Genomic DNA, 12,579 nt, shown 5'->3' with positions numbered 1-12,579 from the left:
TAATTCAATTGAAGGAAGCAGTTTGGAAATCATTTATGGCATGTCATGACACAAGTGTATTTTACGTTCATTACAATGTGCATCGTGTTAAAACCCCCTACACAAAATGACCTCTATGTCATTTTTTATACACTAAATTTTCCAACGAGTCGGCAATTGAAAGGAATTTGTGACTGAAGTGTATTTTACCTTCATTACAAGGTGCACCGTGTGAAACCCCCTTTTCTCACATGACCTTGGGCTCATTTTTTATCCATCAACATTTATACAAATCCAACCTGTTGGTTTCATTAGAAAGTGCAGTGTAAAAACCCCTTTCTTAAATGACCTTTGGCCCTTTTTTTACAGTCCAACACGTTAGCTCTTTTTTCTAACCAGTCCAACACGTTGGCTCTTTTTTCTAACCAGCCCAACACGTTGGCTCTTTTTTGTAACCAGTCCAACACGTTGGCTCTTGTCCCACCATGATCAGATGATGCTACATACTTAAAAATCATTTTCAATCTGCCAAGAAGCCAGCCATGTCTACGGTGGTCAATACTTCCTAACAAAAACATAAGACATCGCTATCAAAAGTAGTCCTCATCATTAAAAAAAATAAATTCGTATCCTTGAAAAATAGTCCTTACCTGTTGACTTCACTATAGAAGTGAATGGTTTATCCTCCGGAAGGAAATTGATCAGCACCCTTTCCCTACGCTTCCCTCTCTCTACCCAACTCCTATAAATTCCAGCGCCAGGTTTGAAGATGATCATCCCTCATCGCCTCATGCTTGTTTTTTGGTTGGTTTCTTTTGAATTCTCATGGATCTTCCAAATATCATACCCTATAGTCTATTTCGCTCCCCATTTCACTTCCAATTCACCCTTATCTCGCTCTTGTTTTTATCAGTTGAATCAGCACCTATGGGAAATGAAACCGATCGACTCGCTTTGCTCTCCTTCAAAGATCAAATAACCAATGATCCTAACAATGCCTTGACCTCATGGAACCATACTCTCCACTTTTGTGAATGGCAGGGAGTCACATGCAGTCGCCGACATCATCAAAGGGTCACTGTCTTGAACCTCGCCGATCAAGACTTGGCGGGTTCCATATCCCCCCACATAACAAACCTCACCTTCCTCAACAAAATAAACCTTGGAAACAACAGACTCTTTGGCCAACTTCCTCAAGACATTAGTCGACTGTTCAGATTACGATATCTTAATCTGAGCAACAATTTGTACCAAGGAGAAATTCCGGCCAATCTATCAGCCCATTCCCCAGAATTGAAATACATAGATTTAAGTTACAATGGATTTTTTGGGGGAGTTCCAGACAAGTTCCACACACTCTCGAGGTTAACTTTATTATACATTTACCATAACAATCTCACGGGAAGCATTCCGCCTTCTCTTGGGAATCTTTCGTCTCTTGTCTACCTCGCTCTATCAGAGAATAATTTGAATGCTAGCATCCCATATGAGCTAGGACGATTGACAAGCCTAAATTATCTTTTTATTGCTTCGAATAAATTGTCTGGTATGATTCCTCCCGCCATTTACAATCTCTCATCAATTGTTAAGTTTTCCATGACAGAGAATCAGTTGTATGGAAGCCTTCCATCTAACATGGGACTCATTCTCCCCAATTTAGTGGAATTTTATGTTGGTCTAAATCAATTTACAGGACCAATACCAACTTCATTGTCAAATGCTTCACGACTTACAGTACTTGATTCTGGCAATAACCAATTTAGTGGATCACTCCCTGTGAATTTGGGAAGCCTTCAACACCTCAAAGTTCTCACCTTCACAGAGAATCAGCTAGGAAGCAGGGGCAAATCCAACGACTTGATTCTTCTTACTTCTTTGACCAATTGCACTAGTCTGGAAGTATTAAATTTAGATGGAAATTACTTAAGCGGCGTATTACCCAACTCCATAGCTAATCTCTCAACCCAATTGACATATCTGACTTTAGGAAGAAACCAGATATCTGGGAGTATTCCTCCTGGGATTGAGAATCTCATAGGCTTAATGTTGTTAGGCATGGAGAAGAATTCATTCATGGGCACTATTCCCGTTGGAATTGGAAAGCTTAATAAGTTGATTGTACTAGCCTTACACAAAAATAGATTTTTTGGGCAAATTCCATCTTCCCTTGGAAACCTAACTCATTTGTCTCGTCTCTATTTATCTGTGAACAACTTACAGGGAAGCATTCCTTCAAGTTTTGGAAATTTTGGACATCTGGAAGATTTGTTCCTTCGTGAAAATAACCTTACGGGCACCATACCTATAGAAATTCTTAAGCTTTCTTCCCTAGCAAGGTATCTCTCTTTATCCCATAATTCTTTCACGGGGTCCCTAGCTCCAGAAGTTGAAAACTTGAAACAACTTGGGAGATTGCTCCTTTCTTACAACAATTTATCGGGTGAAATTCCTAGCACGTTAGGCAACTGTCTTAGTTTGGAATTCCTTTATATGGATCATAATTTTCTTCGTGGGACGATTCCTTCATCATTGAGCACTTTGAGAGGGATTCGTGAACTTGATCTTTCACAAAACAATTTGTGCGGGCAGATTCCGAAATATTTGGAGAAGTTTCCTTCACTCGAGTATTTAAATCTGTCTTTTAATGATCTTGAGGGTGAAGTTCCAAAAGAAGGTATCTTCCGAAATGTAAGTGCAATTTCAGTCGAAGGTAACAACAAGCTTTGTGGGGGCATCTTAGAATTACAGTTGCCTGCATGCCCTATAAAAGTTCACAAGAAACATGGAAGAACTCGCTCTCTAAGGATAATAATTTTAGTTGTTTTCTGCCTAATTGTATTCTCAAGTGTCATTGCATTCTTTTTTTATTTGAAAAAAAAGTCAAGAAAAAAACCTTCTGCTGCGTCTCCCTTGGAGGATTTGATTCGAAGTTTAAAGGTTTCTTATGCGGAGCTTCTTAGAGCAACTAATGGTTTCTCTTTGGACAATTTGATTGGTGCTGGGAGTTATGGTTCTGTATATAAAGGAATTTTAGAGGACAACAAAACAATCGCAGTTAAGGTATTCAACCTTCAACAACATGGAGCTTCTAAAAGCTTCAATGTTGAATGTGAAGCCCTAAGAAACATCCGACATCGAAATCTCATTAAGGTCTTAACTTCTTGCTCGAGTGTTGATTTCCAAGGAAATGACTTTAAAGCTTTAGTTTTCGAGTACATGCCTAATGGGAGCCTAGAGAAGTGGTTGCATCAAAGTGAAGATGGGCAACATCTATCAAGTAACTTGACCCTTATTCAAAGGATAAATATAGCCATTGATGTGGCTTCTGCGTTGGATTATCTTCATCATCATGGCAAAATACCAATTGTTCATCGCGATTTAAAACCGGGCAATGTTCTTCTTGATGATGACATGAATGCGCATGTAGCTGATTTTGGGTTAACAAGATTCCTTTATGAGGAAATTGATAATCATTTTGAAAATCAAACCAGCTCGATGCAAATAAAGGGATCGATTGGATATATTCCTCCAGGTAAATGATCTCATCAACTATTTTTATTCTTTAGATGTGTCATAAGATTGTTTATAATTTTTGACAGCTTGGATCCATAATTAAACTTATAAAGTGGTATAATGTAATATTTCCTTTCTCAAAAGGCCGGTCAAAATCTTTATTTTTGTACTCTTAATGAAATGACAGAGTATGGGATGGGTGGCAAGGCATCTACACGTGGAGATATATACAGCTATGGGATCCTTTTGCTGGAGATGTTCACAGGAAAGAGACCTAGTGATAACATGTTTATGAATGGTCAAAGTCCCAACCAACTTGCTAAGATAGCTTTGCCTGATCGAGTGATGGAGATTGCAGACCGGCAACTATTCTCAGAAGAAGTCGAATCTAAGAACGAAAATAGAATTCATGGTTGCTTGGTCTCAGTGTTGAGAATTGGTGTCTCATGCTGTGCAGAATCGCCAATAGAAAGAATGAAGATGGGAGATGTTTTGGTGGAAATGCATGCAATCAAAGACATATATCTTGGGAGTAGGGAATGACAAGATACGAAAGTTCATCATCAGTAATTTCTCAGATATTAATCAAAATTTGTTGGTTCACCAACAAAGGAATCACTAGAAAATCTATTTTTCTCATACCCACTTCATGTGATATGCAGAATTTTTGATGGGCGTGGCTTTTCTCAATGTTGATTTGCATAATCTGCAGTTTCACTCCGGGTTGTTTCCCTCTGTGTTGTACTTTTCATTTTTCCTTCAATATGCAAATTTGTATGAAATGCTTTCCTAGTCAAATTAATTATTGTATATGGGTTTTAGAAGCGATCAAAATCATGGTCAACTGATATAATGCAGCCGAAAGATAGGTCTGTATTGCTATTAGAAATTTGCTTGTTCATTGGGCCATCTTGGTGCCACAGCTGCTCCCAAAATTCTACACCTGACCATCTCCAATTTGGTAGCATATGAGGGGCTTGGCAAGCTCTCTCGGTTCTAACATACCTCTGAAGCCCCATGATGGTCAAATCACTTTTTTCATGCTGATCAACCAATGAAAAAACAGGAAACTCTGAAAAACATTTTCTTTTCTAAACTTTTCCTGAAAAATCCTGGAACCCAAACAGGTAGTGTTTTGCTAAACAAATATTTATTGATATGGAGAGAGGAGTGCCACTATTAAAATAGTGAGTGCAAATATCGATTCCGGAGTTATATTTTCAACAAACTAGGCAAGCAACGTCCAGTTAACTTTGTGATCAATAGCATGCAATATAATAGCCAGCTGTATAGAGATGTGACTATGTCACAAGTGAATTGTTGCGGTCAAAATTCGTAACACGATGTGGCAATCGAAGAAGAGCTGACCTTGCGGGGATGGGATTAGAGATGAGGACCGGTTCGATGCAGAGCTATGTCCTGCACAAGGTAACACCCGGTCAAACGACCACCCTGGAGTGGATCCTCCGGACAGGCCCTCCAATGCTTAAGTCAGTGACTGCCTCAGATAGGGGGATGAAAGCTAAGAATAGTAAATTCCGAGATTCAGACCCTCACCTTTGAGCTTTTGAAGGCTCTTTATAGTAGGAGCATGAGTATTAGATTACCCTTCTGCCCTTACACAGGTGTCAACCTGTAATTGGGTAGAATATGCTTTAGGGCCTTCTCCTGGGGGGGGGTATAATTACTTAGTTACCCCTTACTTTGGTGCATAATCACATGTATGTTCCAATGCCATATGTCGGTCTGTGATTGGAGGGTCATTTTCATACCCCATCAGTTGCCCTCCGATTCCTTAGGTCATTTTGGTGACATGGGGAAGCTAGAAGGTTATATAAGGGGTGACTTGAGGGATCAGAATAATTGGGGCTTACTGAGTTCGGCTTTGAATGAGATCGTCTTCATATGATCTGAGGATCTAGATGAGGTGGACATTCTGAAGGTACAGACGAACTGATCTCAAAGCCAATATTCAGTCCAGCCTAGATGATCTAAAGGTGTGGACGAAATGATTTAAAAGCGAAGTTCAATTCGGCTTGGACGATCTGGAGGTGCGGACGGTTTGGCTTCGAGGTGAAGTTCAGTTCGGCTCGGACGATCTGAAGGTGTGGACGAACTGGCTTCAAAGGTGCATATATGAAGGTGTGGACGAACTGATTTAAAAGCAAAGTTCAGTTCGGCTTGGACGATCTGGAGGTGCAGACGGATTGGCTTCGAGGCGAAGTTCAATTCGGCTCGGACGATCTGAAGGTGTGGACGAACTGGCTTCGAAGGTGCATATATCCAGAACGGCTTGAGACGATCTGAATTTTGTTGTTTTGTAAAACGCGTCATATCCATAACGGCTTGAGACGATCTGAATTTTGTTGTTTTGTGAAACACGTCATATCCATAACGGCTTGAGACGGTCTGAATTTTGTCATTTTGTGAAACGTGTCATATCCATAAAGGCTTGAGACAATCTGAATTTTGTGGTTTTGTGAAACACATCATATCCAGAATGGCTTTAGACAATCTGAATTTAGTCATTTTGTGAAACGTGTCATATCCAAAACGGCTTGAAACGATCTGAATTTTGTCGTTTTGTGAAATGCGTCATATCCATAACGATTTTGGACGATCTAAATTTTATCGTTTTGTGAAACGCGTCATATCTAGAACAGTTTGAGACGATCTGAATTTTGTCGTTTTTTGAAACGCGTCAAATCTAGAACGGCTTGAGACGATCTAAATTTTGGATGAACTACTATACTTAGTAGTTTTTTGCCTTCACACTCAAACTTTTTTTTAAAGAAGCATCGCGTCGCTTCGTGTTGCATGTCCGGTCATTAATTTTTGTCAGATTATGACGAGTGGCATGATTTGAGCCGCGAATTCGAACGGTCGCCTGACAGGTTCGGCTATAAGAGAGGCAACGGATCCTCATTTTTTTCATTCTCCCTTTGCCTTTCTCATTTCGCTCTGCCTATTTAGTTCATCCTTGCTTGCCACTTTTGAGCTCGGGGCTTGCCTTTTAGATCAGTAATAATTCCTCGCAGTCCGTCTTTTCACATTGTGCTTTTTCTTTTTCTTCTTAATGGCAGATAGTTCTAGTTCTGTTTCTAACTGTAGTTCTTCATCGAGAGGGACTTCCTTCTAGAGTGGTTCTAGAACCAGTTCATCTGAAAGGACAAGATCCGATCCGAAAGGAAGGCAAGGCCAGATTATGGCCTAGCTGACCGGGGAAGGGATCGTCGACCTCGGAGAGGAGAGTGGCAACCAGGATGTGGAAATTGTTGAGAGCAATGAGATTTTGGACTTGAACACCACTCTTGTTCGAGTGGACAATCCAAATATGACTGAAGCAAGCGATGAGGCCGGTGACGAGGAGGAGGAAAATGACGATCTGAGCACTTCTAGTTCCTTTGTCAGGGGTAGGGTGGCTGAGGTTGTAGCTACAACTCGTATGAATGTTGATCCTAAGTATGATATTGCGACTGTTAGGGAGTCTAACATCCTCGACGTGTCTAGGCTGAGCAACATCCGAGTCAAATATTGAATTCCTGATCGGCTTGGTCTGAGAGTGGCCATTGAGGGAGATCGGATGAACAACGAGAGCACGGTCGTCTATTATTTGAGCTCCCAAGTCATAATAATATGCATATATTAAGGGGGAGCAGAGCTCCATGCTTATAATTTTGCAATCAAATTTTCATCATTAAAAGTAATGCCGTAAATGTTCAATTAAATCAAACTCTTAGGGGGAGCACAAATTGTTTTATTCATCCCTAAAGGGGGAGCTCCTACTCTAAAACAAATTATGTTTGTCATCATAAAAAAGGGGTAGATTGTTAGCCCAAGGGTTCGACAAGTACTCCCATTGAAATGTTTTGATGATTAACAAACTCAATTTGTTATAAAATAAAGGTTTTATACACTAATGATTTACATTGGCAAAGTTATGGTGTTCATAGCGTAGCATCCTCAAGAGTGCATGACAAATGGCAAATCATTCAAGCTCAAAGTGATATCAAAGGCATGAAGAAGGCATCACCATCTCAAAGGTATTCAAAGACAAGGTTGAACTCTAGCCGAACAAGAATGTCAATCAACTCAAAAGTTCAAGCTTGGCTCAAGCATCAATGGAGTTGAGCAAAGACATGTCAAAGCCTCTACAGGGTGCCAACAAGATTGAAGACCAAGTAGAATTGAAATGTAAATGGTCCTTCATGTATAATCTAGGTCTATGGCACAAAGGAGAGTTAAAATCAAATTAAGTAGAACTTAATGCGTTTGTGAATGTTCATAGTGGTGTCTCAACATTGTTGGACCCTCATGACATTTCATTTAACTTGATAAATTAAAGTTCCAAAAGCCCAAACAAAGTCAGCAAAAATATAAGAAAAAAACCGCTGTGCATAGGCTTCTCGGAGACCTAGATTATACATGAAGGACCATTTACATTTTAATTCTACTTGGTCTTCAATCTTGTTGGCACCCTGTAGAGGCTTTGACATGTCTTTACTCAACTCCATTGAAATCCAAGTAGAGACTTGGTTTGGCAACCTAGAGGGGGGAGAATAGGATGTTTATAAAACTTTTTTCTTTTGAAAACTTTTACTAATTTCACCCTAGTTTTATCCCTTGGTTAATTAAGTTGAATTAGTTAAGCTTAACCAATTTTCACAAATGTATATAAGCTTAAAAACCCTTGTTTAAACAACCAACTTAATTAGGATATTTTAGTGGGTTAATTAGCAATGTAAAGATATTCACGTTGGATGGCAATGCTAACTCACTCAATTCTAAATAATAAGACAAGCACAAATAAGAGAGTGAGAGAGGGAGTGAGAAATCGAGAAATACCAACGCAAGCGACACAAGGATTTATAGTGGTTCGGCCAACGGCCTACTCCACTCTACTCAAGGTCGCACTTGATGATTTCCACTATTGAGACCTCAACAACGCCCGGCTCCGAGGCGATTACGCTCTCAAGGGAATTAAATGAGGATGCCCTTCCACCTTTACAATGACTCCTTCTCCGCCTAGTTCTAAGCGCTTCACCCAAGGTAATTAAACACGGATTCCCTTGTCACCGATTGAATGAAGAAGAAGAAGAAGTATTAGCTTCTTACTAGGCTTGATTACAAGTTGTAGCTCACACACTTTCTCTCATGAATAATTTGCAAATGAAAGCCTAAACCAATCTCAAACGATTTTCCCAAAATCAAGGCACAATGAGTTTGGTGAGAATTTTTACCCAAAAATGATTCACAAATGATTTTCTAGGGTTTGTTAGAGTTGGACAATATTCCTCAAGTGTTTTAGACCAATTAGATGGGTATATATGGTGTCCCAACTCAATATGACCGTTTTAGGGGCAAAACGGTTATTTTCGGGTCAAACAGTCAACTAGCCGTTGGGCCTCCAACGGCTATAATTTTTGAACAAATACACTGCTCGGAATTCCGAGAAACCAAACAGAGATTTAATTTTAAGAACTTGGAGCATTTCTCGGAGCTCCGAGAATTTTCTCGGAGTTCCGAGACTGGATTTCCAGCAAACAGTGTCCTATTTGAAAAATTCATATCTCCTTCGTTTCTCATCGGATTTCGATGTTCTTATAGTCTACAGATATGAGAAAAATGAGAGCCATCTGTTAAAAATATTTTTAAAAATATTTGAAAATATTTTAAATAAGTTTTGATAGGATTTAGTTGCTAGTCCAGGTTGTTGCTTCGGAACTCTGTTTTGTTCATTCTTGTGCTGAATGCCATATGGGTCCCAACATGTTGGTACACCACCATGGCCATTCACTTATCCATTTAAGTCCTTAAAGGGTGTGTTAGTCTCTTTGAAAAATATATTTGTTAGGGGTTTTAAGATGTGCCTTGATAAGAGAAAACACAAGAGAGAAAGGTGACACATACTACCATTCTAAGTAATCTCTTGTTCTCTTGAACCAATCTTCATTTGATCTTCAATGGTGTGCTTGGCTTGCTTTGGGATCTTCAAGGTTGAGCTTCTTTGCTTGACACCTTCCAAGGATGATGCCACCTTTGGGTTCAAGCTCATTTGAAAGTTGTTGATCCACAAGCTTTGGCCTTCATTGATCTTCCTTTGTTTGTTCAATGCTTTGAGATGGTTGTGTGGAACTTCTCCTTGGTTGATTCTCCAAGGTATGGTTTGTCCAAGTATGCTCTAGCTCCTTTGCCCTTTGTTTGGTTCATCTTCAAGCTTAGGCCATCTGTGTGTGTGCTAGCATGAATTTGACCTGTGAATTACCAGTCTATAGCACAACATTCAAGGCAAACAATTAGTCCATAAATGACTAATCAATTTATGTTTGTTAATCATCAAAACAAGGTGATTGAGTGAACCCATGGGGAACCCTTGGGCTAACAATCTCCCCCTTTTTTATGATGACAAACCAAATTGATTAGAGAGGTGGGAGGATCCTCTTATGAGGATTAGATAAGCAAGATGCGTGCGACTACTCCCCCTCAACATATGCATAAGTTATATTTAACAAATTATTGTACAATAATGCATATGATTATGGATCTAATCAATTACACAAATTCTTTCCCTTTTGGCATTAGCAAAAAGGAAGGATTAAGCATTTAAGCACAATTACATAAAGCATCAAAGATATTCAATGAGAATATGATACTCCCCTAACTTCTTATCATGAGTTACCAATTAAAATCAAAGTATAATCCAAAGTATATATGGCATGATAAGAGACAATCAACATAGGAAATAAATAATCACTAAACAAATCAAGCCTATGTTGGCAAAACAAAGAGACATTTCAATTTTAGCACAAATTTTTAGGGTGTATCTTAGTATATATATATATAAGTCCAATATAAATCTACCCTATGACCCGTAATATAATAATAGATTAGCAAGTTAAAGCTTATATTTTACTTATCATGAAAGAAAAAAAGCAAGCGTATAGTTTAGCATGATAAGGCCCCTTTTATTTTTGAAATTCCTATTAGAATCTTATCATGAGGTGATGCGTAGTTATTCATCATGATAAGCAAGAATATATATATTTTTCAAGTTAAAAATATTCTCTTAAATTGTCATGCATAGAAATGGAAATTTGATCATAATATGGCTAACTATTAGGATATATGGCGTGACAGTGAACTCTATCATGGATATATGGATTGCCAAGAGGAAATACACATGATAAGTACTCAAATTCATAGAGATTAAGATTAGCAAGTTTTAGCTTTTGTATAAAAGGATAGATAAGCTTCCTTTTTTTTTAATCTAATGATATGCAATTTTTAGCATAATTAGTGGGAAAATTCTTGAATGGATAGTGTAAGCATCTTACAATGATCCATATAAACATAAAGATAGCAACAATTAGCTCTCCCCCTTAGTATTTATCATTGGCCTTAGATAAACCTAAGATTTAAGGCATGACATGACATAATAGGCCAAAGATATGACAATGGAATACTTGGCAACCAAAACTTATTCTTGGAATAAATGATATCATATTAGACCATCCAAGATAAGTCAAAAAGCCTAAAGGATATGACACTAACACCTAGGCTATGGGCTCTTGTCTTCAACTACACTTGAAAACACAAGACAAGCCCGGTCATAACCCATATAGAGCAATAATGCTCCAAATGAGTGTACTTATCATATGCATAATGATATACACATTTAATATCATCTGATAAGCCATTTAGGACAAAATCTTATCCTACTAAGCTCCCCCTTTAAAAGTGAGTCATGCAATGCATGAATCCAAAGGAATGTCCTTGCATAGACTCTAAAGGTTTTTGTATATATTTTCCAAAAGATACCAAGTTAAACTCAACCCTTGGGCTACAATGACGCTTACTCTCCAAGTGTCAGTTTATCATGATAAAATGATAGCCATAGTCTAGCTCATCATGATAAATAAGCATAGCACAAAAGATTTTCAATCTTTGGCTCATGCTCCCCCTAAATGTGATTTAATATTTTTCAAATTCACGCTTTACTTCACTAAGTATGTAACATACATAACTAGCTAGGGAGATCACATATAAATGTATACCTATTCATGTTTGAGATGTTGGCACAAGGCCAATTTGTTAGATATTTTAATTAATGTGAATGTACCATCTCCCTCTTAGAATCTAAGAAGGCTAAGGGCACCAATTGAGTGACTTTTAAAATTAAGGTTTAACATCTCATATGTGTAGATATTATCAAACAAGGGGTGATAACTATAGAATATGTATATACCAATTTGAGTTAAATTCTATAGGACTAAGACATAGTGAGAATGATCAATAAAATACCATGTCTTAGAGAGACATCCATGATTCATGAAGATGAGAGTATACCTTATGAGAAGATATGATCATCAAAGTTTCCATGGATAATCTACCATGTTTGGACACAAAGGGCATGACACATAATGTGCATGGTCCAAACATTACATCTACATCCACAACCACATGTAAAATGACAAGGCATTAGGCACAAGGTGCATAAGCCCTATTGAAAAACTAAAAATATGTGGGAGACACATGTTCCCATCACAATCTAATGTATACAACCACCATAGTGAATTTTAATTTTACTCAAGTGAGTAAATGCCCAAATATGATTCTAGATTCCTATGATATTTTCATTTCAAGTCATACATTGAATCTAGATTCATGTTTCAACTTCCTACATATTATATCCTTTTGTGTTTCTAGGAAAAGATCCAAGGATTTTAGAGTATATAAATATATATATATCACATGATAAAATCCACCTTTGATACACACATTCCAACATGAACTTTCATGACTATTTGAACAAAATACATATAACATTACTTATACATTTCAAGGTTAATCTAAGTCATGAAGAGATATTCAATCAAAGCTCTTTTGGAAATACATAAGATTTGACCCATCTATGATTCTTCTAGTATTTGATGAAAATCATTAAGCATGTAATAGAATGGGTTTGATAGGACAACTAGGTGCAAAGCAATAAACATGTTTGTTCACCTAGGGCACAAAAAGATGTCTAAGAAGGGATTTGAGTTGTTTTCTTAAACATGAAATATAATATCTTAGTTTTACTAGAAA

At 37.9% G+C, this 12,579-nt stretch overlaps 1 protein-coding gene across 1 annotated transcript; it reads left to right on the top strand.

The window, feature by feature from the left end:
- The first annotated feature begins 524 nt into the window (after positions 1-524).
- On the top strand, positions 525-4,345 carry LOC143854674 (uncharacterized). Its single transcript, XM_077364753.1, has 2 exons — positions 525-3,511; positions 3,680-4,345. The coding sequence occupies exons 1-2, from the start codon at positions 805-807 to the stop codon at positions 4,033-4,035; spliced, it is 3,063 nt and encodes a 1,020-aa protein (XP_077220868.1). The 5' UTR covers positions 525-804; the 3' UTR covers positions 4,036-4,345.
- The last annotated feature ends 8,234 nt before the right edge of the window (positions 4,346-12,579 follow it).

Source organism: Tasmannia lanceolata, unplaced genomic scaffold (genome assembly GCF_043159265.1).
Source record: "Tasmannia lanceolata isolate RefF3 unplaced genomic scaffold, GAP_Taslan_0.1 ptg000020l, whole genome shotgun sequence".
In the NCBI taxonomy this organism is placed as follows: domain Eukaryota; kingdom Viridiplantae; phylum Streptophyta; class Magnoliopsida; order Canellales; family Winteraceae; genus Tasmannia; species Tasmannia lanceolata.
Note: the sequence above shows the minus strand (reverse complement) of the source record. Positions and strands in the feature narration are given on the sequence as shown.

Bases quoted from the DNA above. Each gene is read 5' to 3' on its own strand.
- LOC143854674 (XM_077364753.1), top strand. From the start codon at position 805: ATGGATCTTCCAAATATCATACCCTATAGTCTATTTCGCTCCCCATTT. The intron at 3,512-3,679 runs GTAAATGATCTC...ATGAAATGACAG, and splicing joins GATTGGATATATTCCTCCAG to AGTATGGGATGGGTGGCAAG.